The following is a 17,649-nucleotide window of genomic DNA, read 5'->3' as shown; positions in this document are numbered from 1 at the left end:
CAGGCGTACCTGTCAGGTCTCCCTGATGGCGTGTGTGCTCATCAGGTATTAGGTAGACCTGACAAGCGGACCTGATCAGGTTATTGCTGTCAGCTTGAACACTACTTTGTATTGACAATTCGAAACATAAGGCCAGCCACTCACTATCAGGTAGACCTGACATGAGGACTTTTTCAGACGTACCTGTCAGGTCTCCCCGATGGCGTGTGTGCTCATCAGGTATTAGGTAGACCTGACAAGCGGACCTGATCAGGTGTAAGTACCTGTCAGGCCTACCTGATTGGCCTAATCAAACTCACATTCGCCTTCTCACACTGGGTTGTACACTTGTATGGTATTCTGCAGCAAAGTTATCCTCAATGGTTTCAAATCAAACTGCTCATTATCAATGTAGACAAAGTTGTGCTTGTCTTTCCCAGGGTCCTGTAATAGAATCAATCAGACAATCTCATAAGTTGCATGATAAACAGGAGAACGTGGGTTCAATCCCAACATTCCCATAAAAAAAAAATTGTCAGTTTGACCACAATAATAGAGCAAGGGTTAGGTGGTAGAGAAGCTTTTTTTATTTTCCCTTTTGATTTTTAGTTGTTTTACCAAGTGTCGTGTACATCCTTAAAAGTTACCCAACTTTTTATTATTAAAGTTTCAATTGTGCCTATTCTTTTTTCAACAAAGTCAATCATCGTATTCATCATCATCACTTACCTCTTCATGAAACTTGGGAATGATGTCTAACTGTTGAGCATGTATTTGTTCCTTGGCTTCTATCCTGTTGAATTGCTCAAAGTCCCAACCTGACTTGACAAAGTCCTGATAGTCATAGCTGTCTTTACCTGAAATATGCACAAGAAATCAATTTAACCTGCCAAGAAGAAATCCATTTAACTTGCCTCAGTGGTGTACTGGTCAAGAAGCTCGCCTGGTAAACATATCATAAATTTTCTTTTTCTTCGCCCTTTCCTGTGTTGGCGTTTTTAATCAGCCCTAACTAGGGTGAATGCTTTGGGCTGACATTTGGTTTTGGCTACAAATATTACGAATGTATGCCCTTCGCACTCAACCCTGTTTAACGTCCCCCAGCCAGACATGAAGATAACACAAATACTTGAAATAAATATGAAATGATACATAATGCAAATAAGTCATACCTTTGACAAATGTCATATGAGGAGGAGGTAGTGCGGTTACTTTCACGTCCATGGAAGTCACTTGTTGCTGGTTCAAAACCCCACACTGGTCGTTTTCTATGAGGGCGTAATTCTTGGGTTTAACGTCTGTAAATAAAAATGGAGTTTATCAAGTGTGAAAATGGGTAACATATCAAAAGGGTTTCTGCAGGCGTATCACGTAAAAGAGATCGTGTGTAGACCCAGCTTTAAACAATCTTTAACCCCACACTGGTCGTTTTCTATGAGGGCGTAATTCTTGGGTTTAACGTCTGTAAATAAAAATGGAGTTTATCAAGTGTGAAAATGGAGTAACAGGTAACATATCAAAAGGGTTTCTGCAGGCGTATCACGTAAAAGAGATCGTGTGTAGACCCAGCTTTAAGCAATCTTCGTAGCCCATATGCCATTTCAAGTTGCGGAGTACCGGGTTCGATTCCGGACTTAGAATTCGGGTTATACTCGGCCTCAAGGGGACGGCTGAGTATATATGTACTTTAATAGTCCATCTTACCACTGAGAGTTAACACAGCGTCAAGGGTTAGAAAAAAAAACCCTCATTCATTTGATTTACAGAGGTAGGTATTTTTTAAACTCTGGAATAACTGAAATCTCTCTGTGCACTGCGGTAAGTTCGGGCATATGTAAATGAGTAACTACCATATACTTACTTCCGTGTCCGTGAGATAGGAAAGGCACTTATCTCACGGTGTTGGAAGGATTGGGGGTTTAAAACCCTTTGGAGCCCCTTTGTTAGGATATGTAAATGAGTAACTACCATATACTTACTTCCGTGTCCGTGAGATAGGAAAGGCACTTATCTCACGGTGTTGGAAGGATTGGGGGATTAAAACCCTTTGGACCCCTTTGTCAGAGGTTGTTTAGTAAGAACCAGTGACGATTTTTTGTGTGCAAATAATTGAAACCTTTTTTACCTCCTGTACTTTTGGGCGCAAACAATTGAAACCACTGTTTCTTCGGCTCCACTTTCACATCGGATCGTTTCGTGTAGCATCGTTTACATCCAGAGCAGGGGTTCGAATAGGCGATCTCCGCTTTGACAGGCGGCAGGGAGAATCCGTTGAACACATAGGTGGCGTAGGGTTTGAGTGGGCCGAGGTACCAGTATTTGTCCCGTTTAGATTGGGCATACTTGAGATTGCCCCAGTCAATGCTGTGCAGAGCGTAGAACTTGGCACTCTCTTCTGTTGATTCACCCTGTAAAAATTATTTAAATAATAAGTGTAACCTTATTTTGGACACTTTTTTTCTTCCACTGGCCTTTAAGTCCAAAAGCCCAATGAATTTTTTTCTTCTAGGTTTCATGAAGGGAACTGTAACAACGAAGGTTTCTAAGTTTCATAAAGGGAACTGTAACATCCCAAAATCAAATACAGGAGGACATGATAGAAGAACGCCAACTGTTCCAAGATCGAACCCTAGCTCCGGACGGAAATCGAACCCGCGATCAAGCGCTTACAAGGCAGGCGCTCTATCTTTCAAGCTAAGTAGGTTGGCAATAAAAGTTCAACTTCATGGAACGAGGCCTTTTCACGCCAACGAGGCCTTTTTTACGATAGAATTTCCCTGAACTACTACTTCGGTATAGGTTCCATAGGGGATACGAAATCCAAGACTTCCAAGAGACATATAAAATAAAGTGGGCTCCAACAATTTTGATGCCAGATAAAGCTACAGGCTAATTTATTGTTTACCTCCTTCAGAACTTGCACACATAGGGCGTTCATTTCACTTGACTAATTCCAGCTTTTCACTCGATGAAGTGCTTGCCCAATACGAGTGCGATAGTCGATTTTCCACGACTACCAAAAGTTCCACTTCGCTGGCGAAGCGAGCGAAAAGCCTGTTCGATATCAGCGGAAAGTCCACACGAAGCGAGAAACGACAAGCCTTGTCCACACTTGATCTGGAGAACAGCATACCGTGTGATCGACTCAAGAACGAATCACGTATGAGTTACGCTTCGTGTTATTCGCAAGTTTCGTTGCTTTCCGGAAACACCCGATCTGACGCGAACTCCTGTGAAAATCTACCGGATAAGTCCATGGGCTCGGAAGATTATTTGGAGTCCATACGGAAAACTTGTACGGATATGTTTTCCCTGGAGAACTCTAGGGGGAGACAGAGTCAATCTGTCGAGCTGAGGAATATAAGTAGGAATTCAGCCTGCCCCGAGCGGATTCGAAGAAGACAAAGTGGAACGCCAGATGGAAACATTTCCTGTCAGACGCTGCCTAGGATGTTTCGGACGCCCCTGCAGAACTCAAATCGTCCAAGCCTATCCAAATCAAGCGAATCTCTTCTCGTCAATTCAAAACTAACTCCCATGGTTTCTCAACCTTCCCTCTCCTCTACTATCAAGTCTTGTTCGTACAGGGATTTATCCCAACATCAGAAAAAGGGAGAGGGATTGTGCGATTCCCTCAATTCTTTGCTCTCTCAGGACGGGGTTATCGAGAGATCGATTAGAGATTCGAGTGGGGAGAAAATACACTTTATCTTACTTCTGATATTGTTCCATCTCCCCCTGCTATGACAATGGCATCCACTCTCTCCTTCAAGGATTCTACCAGTTTCCTTGCATCACCTTCTCCTTTGGTAACTTTGATATCTACCAGGGCTCCCGACAAGTGTAGTATTGGGGCACAGTACTTTTCAAAGTACTTCTTGGCATTTCTATACAATGTGAGAGAGAAAAAAAAGCAATCAGAAATAAAATTAATTATTTATCCATTTTTTTTATTTATTCATTTTTTTTTTTTTTTTTTAATCTCATTCCTGAAGGAGTAGGTACAAGCTTCTTGAGCTGTTATAAAGCAACCAAACTGGAGTGGTTCATATAGCCCTGGTATTGCCAAGCACCACTTGCCAGGTATTACCTAACTTAACTTTCCGTGTCCGCTTTGACCAATGACCATGTCAGATACTCCTCTTCCAGCATTCTGCAACTTGGATTGCTGCTTCATTGAGAACATAATTTGTGCCAAATGCCAACACTACTCCACCAAATGCTGTCTTTTTCCAGTTGTTTCTCAGGGTAGAGAAAATTTTGAGGACCATTTTGTCAGGTTACCTGAAATTAAAGGAATTTTAGCTCATTCAATTATTTAGGTATGTAGGTAACTAATATGTACTTATCATGTCTGCCTCCTGAATCTTTACTATGAACTGAGGGGCCCCTACAACAAAGAAGTCTTATGGTGTGTCCAAACATAGTCAATGCCATCAATTAACATCAACTGAAACTATACACTGCCTAGACAACATAGATTTACCTCTTCGATTGACAGTGTTGACTATGTGTGGACAGACACAGTTTTACATCGTTGTGACATTTTATCATTTACTATCTGGGTACCTACAACCAACATACAAGCTGTATTAAAATAAAATTGTATCTGACAGCTTAGTAGCTTACCTTTTCTTCAGATTTTGAGAGGGAGTGTGTAGAAAGATTTCAGACTGCAATATTGCATACTTCTTGGTATCACAGAGTTCTACGATATGAGATTTAACAAAGGAGTTTCCAGGAACTAGTACCTACAGGAATCACTTTTCAGGAAAAAAGTCCTAAGGGAAGAAAAATTTCAAAAATACCAAAATTTTAAATATTCCCGGTTCACTGCTATCAATAAGCCACAGAGAAAATTTTGCAGCCCACAGAGAAATTCACCGGATTACCGTTACCGCGAAAATTTTGAATTTGAAATTTTGAAAATGTCTACTGATTTTGGAACTATTGGCCCGAGAATGCCTTTTTTGCCGGTTTTAATCAGTTTTTCATACGAATTAGATTATTTTACCAGGGTGGGGAAGTGAAAATAAAACACAAAAAAATCAAATGTTGATGCTCACATCAGTTACATCAGAATAAAAAACAGGCCTAATAAGCCACAGAGAAAATTTTGCAGCCCACAGAGAAATTCACCGGTTTACCGTTACCGCGAAAATTTTGAATTTGAAAATGTCTACTGATTTTGGAACCCGAGAATGTCTTTTTTGCCGGTTTTAATCAGTTTTTCATACGAATTAGATTATTTTCTTGTGTCTATTCATTCAAGAATCTGGTTTTAGATCCAGGGTAAGTTTTGGTTCAACTGTAATCCAAGTTTAACCTAAAATATGGCCCTGAGTATTGGTCTAATGCTAACCATAACCACTCTAATAATCAGTGTTTCAGAGAACTGAAGAATTCTCACAGAAAAAGAGCTGCTAAGTTCCCTAAAAAGGTCTGATTGGGAGCTACCCTAGTTAGCTTAGTTGGTAGTGCGTCTGCCTCATAAGCGCTAGGCCACGGGTTTGATTCCCGCCCGGGGCAGATTTTATCCTGATGGGATAATGTTCGTTCTCGGAACGGCTGGCTCTCTCCTATCCTGTCTTTCTTCTCTCTTTGATTTTGGGATGATAAGATCATAGCAGATAGCAGTTACAGTTCCCTCTGTCAAACCTCTTACAAAAAAGTCTGATTGGGTCTAAAATTTGAAGAGCAAAAGTCTTTTAGGTGCCATAATTATGTCAAATTTTATCAAAATCACACAACTAGATAACTTAAGTTATATATAAGGAAGGACAGACTAAAAATGGATACTTACAAGTAGGTTTTTATATCCCGACTTGGAGTTTTGTCTATTTTATAGACTTTTTCAAGGGAAACTGAGTGTTGGTGTTGTACTACCTATGTGTCGGTGCTGTTGTTACTGATAGTGACAGTGGTGGGGGTGTGGACAACGATGACCTGGGAGGACTAAGTAAAATAGTATTTACAAAGGATGTCAAAATTAAATAAATTCATTAATAGTGAAAAATAATTATTTATCAATTTTTTTTTTTTTTTTTTAATCTCATTCCTGAAGAAGTAGGTACAAGCTTCTTGAACTGTTATAAAGCAACCAAACTGGAGTGGTTCATATAGCCCTGGTATTACCAAGCACCACTTGCCAGGTATTACCTAACTTAACTTTCCGTGTCTGCTTTGACCATTGACCATGTCAGATACTCCTCTACCAGCATTCTGCAACTTGGATTGCTGCATCAATTGCAAGATAGGTATTCATATTTAAAATTAATATTACCTTTTATCAGCTGCTGGGTTTAAGATGACTATTATTCTTCTGAGAGGGGTTGTAGCACCAATTGGTTGATCTCCGTATTGTAATGCCCTCTGACAGTGAGCTGTCATAAGCTTATTGCATCTGAAATAAGAAAATAGTTTAGAGAGACAATTTATTGTATTACTTAAAAATATTATAGATGAAAAATAACATTTATAATATTACCTAGCCCCTACCTTGGGGAAGGGGGACTCAATGTAAAAATAATACTCACTCCATTTGATTGAGAACATAATTTGTGCCAAATGCCAACACTACTCCACCAAATGCTGTCTTTTTCCAGTTGTTTCTCAGGGTAGAGAAAATTTTGAGAACCATTTTGTCAGGTTACCTGAAATTAAAGGAATTTTAGCTCATTCAATTATTTAGGTATGTAGGTAACTTATGTACTAATTATAATATCTGCCTCCTGAATCTTTAGAACTATGAACTGAGGGGCACCTACACCAAAGAAGTCTTATGGTGTGTCCAAACAGTCAATGCCATCAATTAACGTCAACTGAAACTATACACTGCCTAGACAACATAGATTCACCTTGTCGATTGACAGTGTTGACTATGTGTGGACACAGTTTTACATCGTTGTGACATTTTATCATTTACTATCTGGGTACCTACACCCAACATACAAGCTGTATTAAAATAAAATTGTATCTGATAGCTTAGTAGCTTACCTTTTCTTCAGATTTTTAGAGGGAGTGTGTAGAAAGATTTCAGACTGCAATATTGCATACTTCTTGGTATCACAGAGTTCTACGATATGAGATTTAACAAAGGAGTTTCCAGGAACTAGTACAGGAAGCACTTTTCAGGAAAAAAGTCCTAAGGGAAGAAAAATTTCAAAAATACCAAAATTTTAAATATTCCCGGTTCACTGCTATCAAAGGCTATTTTATTTTATGATGCTACATGATGTAAGAAGATGCTCGCATCTTCTTACATCATGCTCACATCAGAGTGGGGATGAATTTTTTGGAAACGCCTCTGCGACCCTAGTGGAAGAATAATGAACTTTCAATTTATTCCGCGCTGTTTCAAAAACAGCGCAAATGTCAAACCAGATGCAAGTCCGGAGTCACATCAGTCTACATCAGTTAGCATTTGAGGGGAAGCAAATGTTATTGTAGGGGAACATGATGCCAGGGTGGGGAAGTGAAAATAAAACACAAAAAATTCAAATGTTGATGCTCACATCAGTTATATCAGAATAAAAAACAGGCCTATTACTTCGGGGATGTTCGTAAAGTGGACTCGATACGTTTGGCAACTCTGGGTTGACGGGATTTTTCCATCTCCCCTCACTTGTGGGATTTTCTTTTGCGCTGGCGTCCTTTGAGAAAAATATTTTTGCACACCCTGAACATTGGATGAGTGAAAAGTTGCTGGATTTGCCCATTGGTTGCTAACATCCCGTTTGTCATAATAGCTCAAAAATCAGAAATCTCAAGAAAGAGTTTCCTTTGTGGATTTTCTTCTTTTTTCCAATTAATTAAATAAATCATTAATGTAATTAGTTTCAGATATTTAATAGTTATTAATTTATGAATTTTACAATCTGCTCTCTCCCTTTTCTGTTTTACTCACCAGACATTTTGTTTCATTGAAAACCAACATAGGTAACTAACCCTTTTTTTAAGTCCGAAGTTCGAAGCAACATTGACTTTGGTTGATATTTGGATGAGTGACTGTCCGATTTTTACCAAATTTTTACAGTCGCGTCCTTGGACCATACCGGGATAGCATACCAAATTTCATCGCTCTAGGACAAACCGTTCTTGAGATATTTTGTATACCACCTTTTCAAAATTTCCCATTTAAACCTGTAGTACACACATACGTACATACGTACATACATACATACGTACATACATACATACATACGTACAGACCATGGGCTAAAAACCACTTTTTTGGAATCAGGGGACCCCAAAACGGATATTTCCACCCATTTCCCGATTTTGAAAATTTGGACCGATTGCAATACTTTCATTACTAGTATAGCTCCACTATACTGTTAGTAATAGAAAGTAAAAAAAAGTTTGATTGGGTCTAAAATTTGAAGATCAAAAGTCTTTTAGGTGCTCTACATATATGCCAAATAAAATCAGACAACTAGACAACTTAAGTTATATATAAGGAAGGACGAACTAAAAATGGATACTTACAAGTAGTTTTTTTATATCCCGACTTGGAGTTTTGTCTATTTTATAGACTTTTTCAAGGGAAACTGAGTGTTCGTGTTGTACTACCTATGTGTCGGTGTTGTTGTTATTGATAGTGACAGTGGTGGGGGTGTGGACAACAATGACCTGGGAGGACTAAGTAAAATAGTATTTACAAAGGATGTCAAAATTAAATAAATTCATTAATAGTGAAAATCAGACAAACCTTTTGAGGGTTATGGCAAATGATAAAAAGACAAATGAGTGATTATTTATTAACGTATCATGGTCCAATTATTTATTTACAGGAAAATCTCTTCTTATTATGGATTCTGATTCAGACAGTGAAGTCCCTGATCTCGTCCCAGCAGAATTACAACCTGTGCCTGTAACTATCATCACAGGGTACCTGGGTGCTGGCAAAACCACACTTCTAAATTACATTTTAACTGAGCAACATGACAAGAAAATAGCTGTCATATTGAATGAATTTGGAGAAGGTAGTGCAATGGAGAAAAGTGTTTCTGTTGGGGACAATGGAAATCTGTATGAAGAATGGTTGGAATTGAAGAACGGGTGCCTTTGCTGTTCAGTTAAAGACAATGGTGTCAAAGCTATTGAGAATCTGATGCTCAAGAGAGGAAAGTTTGATTATATTCTGCTGGAAACAACGGGACTTGCAGATCCTGGACCTATAGCAAAAGTATTCTGGCTAGACAAAGAATTGGGGAGTGACATTTACCTGGATGGCATTGTAACAGTTGTGGATTGCAAACATACCATTGATGTAAGTTTTCCTGATTATTTTTCTATTTATTTAAGTATTCTCCTTTCTAGATTGAAGGAATTGAAAGTTGAACAAGTACATTTCTTTAACTAGAGGTACTAACATAGAGAGTTGAAAAAGCTTTCAGGTAGGTACCTACATTTTACTGAGCAGTTAAGTATAATTGTATAATAATTATTTCTTGGCATAGCAATAGCAAAACCCCTCTTAAAAGTAAACTTCTACTGTACGTAGTGTTAAAGCGCTTTAATGGAAAAAAAAAAAAATCTTAAAATAATAAAAAATTATCACCAATTTTCTCTAACCAACAAACTTGCACACTGTACAGGTGAACATACAAAAGAAAATTGGAAAGACTAATGGCAAGAGAGATTCATAAAGTGTTAAATATAGAAGGTGCAAGGAGAAATAAAGTGTGTTTGTAGAAATGGGCTGAATATAGTACAAGAATTATGGATGATTGAAAGAGATTAGGAAATTACAGATACATGAGAGAAAAAATTAACAAAGTCAAGAAGGTAGATAGTAAATTTCAAGAAAAAACCAGTGTTGCAAACATACCATTGATGTAAGTTTTCCTGATTATTTTTCTATTTATTTAAGTATTCTCCTTTCTAGATTGAAGGAATTGAAAGTTAAAGCAAGTACTTGAATTTTTTTAAACTTGAGGTTACTAATACATATACAGAGATGAAAAAGATGTCAGGTACCTTACTCAGCAGTTATTAAGTACCTATAATAATTATTTCTTGGCATAGCAAAACCTGCAAAACCCCTCTTAAAATTAAACCTAAAATAACCAATTTTATTTAATAAAATGATCACCAATTTTCTCTAACCAACAAACTTGCACACCGCACAGGTGAGCAATTGAACATACGTATACATAAGAAAATTGGAAAGACTAATGGCAAGAGAGATTCATTTAAATAAAGTGTTAAATATAGAAGGTGCAAGGAGAAATAAAGTGTGTTTGTAGAAATGGGCTGAATATAGTACAAGAAATATGGATGATTGAAAGAGATTAGGAAATTACAGATACATGAAAGAAATCAACAAAGTCAAGAAGGTAAGTACATAGTAAATTTCAAGAAAAAACCAGTAGGCAGATAACATGATAGCTGTCAAAATGAGCTTTCATGGGAACTTTAAGAAACATGGCAGTCTTCTCTCCATCCAAGTGACTGCAAAAACATCAATCAATGGCCAACTTCTTAAAGCTTCCATCCACACCAAACCGATCATCTTCAACTTTGTATTTGCTGTCCGCGGGTCGTTTACTTTCATCCGAATTGTGAAGGGACTCGTTCAAGAACCAGTCTCTATGCTCAATCAAAGTATCGTGCCAATAGTCATTCAATGACTCCAACGTATAGTCCCCAGTTCCACCGTAGTCTTTGGGTAGAATTTCCTGCGGTATGTGTTTGGATAGGACGGAAGCGCCTTCGGCATAGACGTGTACTCGACTGCTCAGCTTTTCACTCATGAAGTTTCTCATTATATTGTACGTAGTGACGGCAAACTTCGGGCAGTTGATGATGATGAGACCTTTCACGCGCACTGGGAGAAATGACTGAAAGCAGAGAAGTGAAGAAGTTGAAATTGAAGAATAGAATACTCGTATAATATACCTGTACTCTGTACATAATCTTGCCATCTTCGAATGTAACTCTCTACTAACATGAAGACTTACTCTAGGGTTATCCCATCCTCTGTAAGACAGACATCCATGGAAAACAAGAAATAAAAGCTACTGATGATGAGACCTTTCACGCGCACTGGGAGAAATGACTGAAAGCAGAGAAGTGAAGAAGTTGAAATTGAAGAATAGAATACTCGTCTAATGTCTGTACTCTGTACATAATCTTGCCATCTTCGAATGTAACTCTCTACTAACATGGAGACTTACTCTAGGGTTATCCCATCCTCTGTAAGACAGACATCCATGGAAAACAAGAAAAAGCTACTGAAGATCGCCCGAATCTTCTAGCTCAGTTAGGAATCAGCTTAACTCATGACTGTAACCTACCTATGTAGTTTTAATTTTGATTTGTGAAGTGTGTCTTGTCATTCCACTTACCAATGTGTCAAGGTGGGTTTTGACAATAAGAGGATTGACTTTGGCCACATGAGCAGGTGTGCTGTCGATATAATCATAGATGAGATAGTTCTTCGATGATATTATGGTTTGATCTAACATCAGGTCGTACATCATGTTGAGACGTTTGATAGGGTCCAGAGGGGCGTACTGATCAGGGTCGGGATTTTTCAGCTTCAACATGGACACGGTAGATCCGTCGGGTGTGAGGGTGGGAATGGTTATCGTGTATCTGGAAGTAGAAAGTTTCGAATAGTTAAAATCGAAATGAGGAGTTGCTTCATGGAACAGGCTCCAAAGGTAAAGAAATTTTGATCCCATACTGCCCATACATCAACTTGGCATCCAGTCCTCAAGTACTGAGAAAATGGATGGTAAAAGGAATTGCAATACTTTCTCATTACTAGTATAGCTTTGCAATAACTGTAGTAATAGAAAGTAAAAATCTTCACCTGCTAAGGTCTTATCGTCCCAAAAGCGAAGATAGAAGAAAGACAGGCTAGGAGAAAGCTAGCCGTTCCGAGAACGAACCCTACTCTTATCTATTTAGGATAAAATTCGCCTCGGGTTTAAATCGAATCCGCGACCTAGCGTTTACAAGGCAGACGGTCTACCCTCAAAGCTAACAAGGCTGGCGTCTCTAATAAATTATTATTTGTCGTTTGGACTGGATAGGTACTTTTGAATAGGATTGGGACAGGACAGGATTTGGAGAGGACTATATCCCAAGATTGACGTCACGCAAACTGATGATTCTCATGAAAAATATAACTGTCCAAATGTATTTTTTTCGTAAAGATCGTCAAAAATAATAAATAATCCGAAAAGATTTTTTTTTAAAAAAGTATTTCTTCTCTAAGAAATTCGTCCCCAAAGTGTGCGCGGGAAAAATAATGAGATTCAAATTTTTAAAGCGTAGGGACGCTTGGCAACATTGCGTGGGACGTAACCAACCATGAAAAAAGAAATTCTTCTGGCTCTTGCTAATCTGATCACATCGTTTTCTTTGGTTTTTGCGTTTTGTATCTGCTAATTTGACTGTTTTTCTGAGTATCCTGTGGTGGTGTAGAGGTCAAGGCGCTCGACTGGTTAACAGGAGGGCGTGGCTTCAATCCCAGCCGAGGTATGGAATTTTATCCTCAATATAATTTGAGAATTTGACCACAATAATAGTAGTAGCCTACTGCTGGAGTAAAGGGACTTATCAGTCCTATGCGAGCAGTAAAAATAAGCACTATTATTATCATATAGGTAGGTACCTACGTAGGTAGTGTTTACATAAAGCGGAACTTTGAGCAGGGATGTTTGGTATGTGGAGATCATACTATTCATATTATTCTTCTCGATCGAAATAAATGTGCCAGCCTACTTAGCTTAGTTGGTAGTGCGTCTGCCTTGTAAGCGCTAGGCCGCGGGTTCGATTCCCGCCCAGGGCGGATTTTATCCTGATGGGATAATGTTCGTTCTCGGAAACGGCTGGCTTTCTCCTATCCTGTCTTCCTTCTCTCTTCGAATTCGGGACGATAAGACCATAGCAGTTACAGTTCACTCTGTCAAACCCCTTAAAAAAAATGTACATGTACGAAAAAGTAACTACTTGAATAAGTGCATGATAAAAAAAAATGGAATGAAAATATCTAAATTTGAAAATAGGTATAAGTACCTAAGCTGATATTGAAAAATAGTGATAACAAAATGCGTAGATAGGTACCTATTCGATCTATTTGAGCCCCTAACCCAAATCCCTATGGTAATAAGCCCACAGCGCGTCGTACGATATTGGTAGATGACGTCATCACAGGAGTACAGTGTTGTCGCTAGGTATGATATCGGCGGGCTTGAGACTCTCATGTTCCGAGAGCTGTATCTCACGATCTAGTGAACGCATTTTCTTCGTTATAGTCTCAATATTTTTTTTAATTTTCATAGTTTTTTCTGAGATAATAAAAAAAAATCATGAGAATCACCAATTTCGTTCAGGACAGTCACACTACTTTCACGTCACGTGAATCATGAACGAGATTACCTACAATATTATGTGGGAAAACTTTGAACTACATCTTTTCGACTCCCCATGACTTCTACTGACGTGATGTGACTCCTTATAAGTTTGTAAATAAGGACTCCTTAGTTCGTCGCCTGACTTTGCTGATATCGGTACAAACTTTTACCTTCACCTCCTTACCTCACTTGACATCATCCCAAGATTGACGTCACGCAAACTGAAGTAACCCTGTGGTTAAAGTACTCACATTGTCTTGTATGATTTGGTCAGCTCATGACTAGCAGGGTCGCAGCTACCATAGATATCAGGGTAGTGTCTTCTCTCGCTGTAAAACATATCGAGCTTTCTCTTGGCAATCTCCATGCTGTTCTTGCAACCCACTAAGAATGAAGCAAGTACACAGTCCTCTGAAAATTTTCAAAATCAGATAAAATCATGAAATCCATGTTTAGATTGTTGATGTACTTGTACAATTCGGTTAAAAGATCTAGTAGAGCGAGCTTTTGTTTTGGAAATTTTGTTTGAAGCACTTTACTTACTGATTGCCTAGATCTATCTAGGCGGCCTCTAGGGGCTCCTAAATACTCACTAGTATCCTGGGGCAGATGAGTCTGGTAGCTATACCATTCCCGTAGTGATGCCACATCTTTCTTCAGCTGCTCTGGATTGGTACCGATTTCTTCGAGCACTGCGGGCAAATGCTCTTCATGTGATTTGACTAGTCTGGATAACATGCTTGATCCCGATCCCTAGGGAGGAAATGAATTTAATGAAATGGAAAGAAGATTGGTGCAAAAAATTAAAGACTAATAACCTTACCTAGGTAAATACTTTAAAAAAATAATAATAATGATAGTAAAAAAACTTAAAACTAATTACTAATTACCTATAAAGAAAAAACTATCAAAAAGTACTACTTTTAATATTACTTTTTTTACGAACAAAAATCTGGAATAATTTATGTGAGAACATGTACAATTTGGCATTGGTTACAGTTTACATTAAATTGAGCTTTGTTTTTTTACTTTACTATTATGTATTTACTTATCTAGAGTTCAAGTCAATTTGCTTTTTTTATTATTCATTATTGGAACGGTTTTGGCTTGGAAGTCAAATAAATTTAAGTACCACCAATAATTACGATTAGGTGTATTATTTTTCACGGTCCTTAAGTATTTTTACTTTCCTTATCTATAGAAAGGAAAGTAATGTAATCGGGTCAAAACGATGGTCAGTTTTTAGTGCCAAAACACGTTTTGAGGTCCCTAGAGCCTAAATCCAAAGTTTCAGCTATTGCCCCAGTCTATGCTGTGCAGAGCGTAGAACTTGGCACTCTCTTCTGTTGATTCACCCTGTAAAAATTATTTAAATAATAAGTGTGACGTTATTTTGGACACTTTTTTCTTCCACTGGCCTTTAAGTCCAAAAGACCAATGATTTTTTTTTCTTCTAGGTTTCATAAAGGGAACTATAACATCCCAAAATCAAATACAGGACATGATAGAAGAACGCCAACTGTTCCAAGATCGAACCCTAGCTCCGGACGGGAAAACCAGTGGGCAGATAACATGATAGCTGTCAAAATGAGCTTTCATGGGAACTTTAAGAAACATGGCAGTCTTCTCTCCATCCAAGTGACTGCAAAAGTATCAATCAATGGCCAACTTCTTAAAGCTTCCATCCACACCAAACCGATCATCTTCAACATGGAACGAGGCCTTTTCACGCCAACGAGGCCTTTTTTACGATAGAATTTCCCTGAACTACTACTTCGGTATAGGTTCCATAGGGGATTTGAAATCCAAGACTTCCAAGAGACATATAAAATAAAGTGGGCTCCAACAATTTTGATGCCAGATAAAGCTACAGGTACAAAATAAGACTAATTTATTGTTTACCTCCTTCAGTACTTGCACGCAAAGGGCGTTCATTTCACTTGACTTGGCCTGTTGCACCACAGTCATAGAGGCGCGCGCCAAGGCCTGCACCCTGTCCACTTTACTGTCGTCTATAGGGCCATAGATAGACTGAGCAATATGATTGTTCTTGCCTAGAGGAAGAATTCCAATTGGGATTCGCCGAGCTAGGGAGCAGTCATGATCAAAACCTCTGAGTAGACCTGTGACGACCTAGAACAAGAATAACACCAGAAAAATTAAGATCTTTTTTCAACAACCATGTAGTTCCAAAGTGGGTAAAAAAAAGAGGTTTGATAGAAGGAACTGTATGTAACAATGGAGATATTATCGAATTCCAATTGGGATTCGCCGAGCTAGGGAGCAGTCATGATCAAAACCTCTGAGTAGACCTGTGACGACCTAGAACAGGAATAACACCAGAAAAATTAAGATCTTTTTTCAACAACCATGTAGTTCCAAAGTGGGTAAAAAAAGAGGTTTGATAGAAGGAACTGTATGTAACAATGGAGATATTATTCATCTTCAACTTTGTATTTGCTGTCCGCGGGTCGTTTACTTTCATCCGAATTGTGAAGGGACTCGTTCAAGAACCAGTCTCTATGCTCAATCAAAGTATCGTGCCAATAGTCATTCAATGACTCCAACGTATAGTCCCCAGTTCCACCGTAGTCTTTGGGTAGAATTTCCTGCGGTATGTGTTTGGATAGGACGGAAGCGCCTTCTTACTGATATGAGTGAATAATGATTAATGAGTGATAGGTGATAATCAACTTGTCTAGGGAGGGAGATGGATCTAACCGAAAAAGAGGAGAGGAGTCATCTGGTGTAGATTTTTGAGAGTCAGTGACTGTGGGTTCAACTCCGGATGGAGACCAGACTTTGGAAAACCCAAGAAAGAGTCTATTGTAACTTTTATCGTTAAATACTTTCGTGAAATGAGGCCCAGTAGCTAAGCTGTCGAGTGGTCTCTTCAGCTTTGTCCACACATAGTCGATCGACGAGATAAATTTATGTTGTCGAGGCAGTGTGGACGGTTCAGTGGACATCAATCGACGGCCGGTTGACTATGTGTGGATACACCTTCCAAGTCTCTTGTAATCCAGCCATTAGTCCGGTCCTTGTTTATATGTCTATAATAAGATCAGTTCTATGACACATAACGTAAACTTTAGTAAGTACTCCATTGATTTTATATCTATTGGTGTTAGTATCATCACTGGGTTTGTGATTAGACTGTTTAATAGAGTATTGTGTTGTTTTGTGTTATGCAATCTGTTTGAAAGTTCAATCATGTTGAAGCTTTGGTCGGTCCATATGGATATCTTGAACTATAAATTCATAAGTAGTCTGGTCTAAACTTGATTAATGGTTTTGTTCGGTTTTGTGACGAGAATTTAAGTATGTTTCACACAATTAAATTACTCGGAGACTATGCCCGAACCTTCTCCGAGCGTTCTCAGAAATTGACAAACACTTCAACTTCAACGTGAACCTGGGGACTTGAACCTCAAGGCCTGTTCCCACTTGTCGTGAGTTTCATCCGATTTTTTTCCGGATGTCCTGTAGGCAAAGTAATTTAAATGAGAGTGTTCCCACTACACACGACACGATTTTTTTCCGAACGACAAAAAATGTCCTTGAAGGTAATGTAATGTAATTTAAACAATGAGAGTGTTCCCACTACACACGACACGATTTTTTTTTTCCGAACGACAAGAAATGTCCTTGAAGGTAATGTAATGTAATTTAAAAAATGAAAGTGTTCCCACTACACACGACACGATTTTTTTTTTTTTTCTGAACGACAAGATTCCATACCTCGGCTGGGATTGAACCCACGCCCTCCTGTTTACCAGGCGAGCGCCTTGACCACTACACCACCGAGGTAGGTAAGTGTAGGATAGGTAAGTGTTTGTGTAATTAAATAATTATGTTGTTTCACACCAGCATTGTTTTTGTTAGACGTTCATCAACTTGCACTTTGAGCTCTCTGGTCATGTTGAAATATTTTAGATTCTGTACAGGTACACTTTTGCCGTTTCGCTGGAATTCCAACCAGCTCTCTTGTCCTCCCGAGGCTAAGCGTACTCCGAAATAACCACCTGCCTAAATATCTAACTCTACCAACCACGAACAACTTTGCATGTCTTCAGTTTTCTGTTGGGGATTGTTGTATTCAAGTACTATATAATTGTTGGCTCTGGCTAGCTTAGAACAAAGAAAGGAGAAGAAAAGAAAACTCTAAGCATGTACTTAGCCGTTACAATCAGGGCCTCAAGACACACACGGGTTAAAGTCTGGGCCTCGAGACCAGTAGACGAAGGGGAAAAAAATCTCTCTTCAAAATTCGGGTTGATTACCTTGAAGCTCTTCTCGA

General features: G+C 38.7%; 3 protein-coding genes and 3 long non-coding RNA genes across 6 annotated transcripts; 2 read left to right on the top strand and 4 right to left on the bottom strand.

The window, feature by feature from the left end:
* Positions 1–86: 86 nt before the first annotated feature.
* Positions 87–7,504, bottom strand: LOC103512207 (acylglycerol kinase, mitochondrial). The gene is made up of 9 exons (XM_017445310.2): positions 6,976–7,504; positions 6,516–6,632; positions 6,263–6,382; positions 3,695–3,866; positions 2,885–2,926; positions 2,105–2,387; positions 1,152–1,277; positions 709–836; positions 87–423 (listed from the first exon to the last, which is right to left on the bottom strand). The coding sequence occupies exons 2-9, from the start codon at positions 6,617–6,619 to the stop codon at positions 310–312; spliced, it is 1,089 nt and encodes a 362-aa protein (XP_017300799.1). The 5' UTR covers positions 6,620–6,632; positions 6,976–7,504; the 3' UTR covers positions 87–309.
* LOC113468667 lies at positions 4,137–4,784 on the top strand. Its single transcript, XR_003392332.1, has 2 exons — positions 4,137–4,258; positions 4,604–4,784. It is a non-coding gene; the product is annotated as an uncharacterized LOC113468667 (long non-coding RNA).
* Positions 4,170–4,749, bottom strand: LOC113468666. The gene is made up of 2 exons (XR_003392331.1): positions 4,609–4,749; positions 4,170–4,263 (listed from the first exon to the last, which is right to left on the bottom strand). It is a non-coding gene; the product is annotated as an uncharacterized LOC113468666 (long non-coding RNA).
* On the top strand, positions 4,903–10,124 carry LOC103512206 (COBW domain-containing protein 1-like). The gene is made up of 4 exons (XM_008476960.3): positions 4,903–4,992; positions 5,233–5,271; positions 8,772–9,250; positions 10,113–10,124. Exons 3-4 carry the CDS (start codon positions 8,789–8,791, stop codon positions 10,122–10,124), a joined length of 474 nt encoding a protein of 157 aa, XP_008475182.1. The 5' UTR covers positions 4,903–4,992; positions 5,233–5,271; positions 8,772–8,788.
* LOC103512205 (alpha-tocopherol transfer protein-like) lies at positions 9,937–14,087 on the bottom strand. Its single transcript, XM_008476959.3, has 4 exons — positions 13,943–14,087; positions 13,601–13,760; positions 11,331–11,580; positions 9,937–10,823 (listed from the first exon to the last, which is right to left on the bottom strand). Exons 1-4 carry the CDS (start codon positions 14,085–14,087, stop codon positions 10,446–10,448), a joined length of 933 nt encoding a protein of 310 aa, XP_008475181.1. The 3' UTR covers positions 9,937–10,445.
* Positions 14,088–14,647: 560 nt separating this feature from the next.
* On the bottom strand, positions 14,648–15,494 carry LOC113468665. Its single transcript, XR_003392330.1, has 2 exons — positions 15,252–15,494; positions 14,648–14,705 (listed from the first exon to the last, which is right to left on the bottom strand). It is a non-coding gene; the product is annotated as an uncharacterized LOC113468665 (long non-coding RNA).
* Between the last annotated feature and the right edge of the window lie 2,155 nt (positions 15,495–17,649).

Source organism: Diaphorina citri, unplaced genomic scaffold (assembly GCF_000475195.1).
Source record: "Diaphorina citri unplaced genomic scaffold, Diaci psyllid genome assembly version 1.1 scaffold809, whole genome shotgun sequence".
Taxonomy (NCBI): Eukaryota; Metazoa; Arthropoda; class Insecta; order Hemiptera; family Psyllidae; genus Diaphorina; species Diaphorina citri.
This window is presented reverse-complemented; position numbering and strand designations above follow the sequence as displayed.

Excerpts from the sequence above, each read along its gene's own strand:
- LOC103512207 (XM_017445310.2), bottom strand. The coding sequence starts at position 6,619 with ATGGTTCTCAAAATTTTCTCTACCCTGAGAAACAACTGGAAAAAGACA. Across the intron at positions 6,383-6,515 it reads TATGTTCTCAATCAAATGGA|ATGCAATAAGCTTATGACAG; the intron begins GTGAGTATTATT and ends TTCTTATTTCAG. Across the intron at positions 837-1,151 it reads TCATATGACATTTGTCAAAG|GTAAAGACAGCTATGACTAT; the intron begins GTATGACTTATT and ends TGCATATTTCAG.
- LOC103512206 (XM_008476960.3), top strand. The coding sequence starts at position 8,789 with ATGGATTCTGATTCAGACAGTGAAGTCCCTGATCTCGTCCCAGCAGAA.
- LOC103512205 (XM_008476959.3), bottom strand. The coding sequence starts at position 14,087 with ATGTTATCCAGACTAGTCAAATCACATGAAGAGCATTTGCCCGCAGTG. Across the intron at positions 13,761-13,942 it reads TCATCTGCCCCAGGATACTA|AGGACTGTGTACTTGCTTCA; the intron begins GTGAGTATTTAG and ends GAAAATTTTCAG. Across the intron at positions 10,824-11,330 it reads AAACCCACCTTGACACATTG|TCATTTCTCCCAGTGCGCGT; the intron begins GTAAGTGGAATG and ends CTCTGCTTTCAG.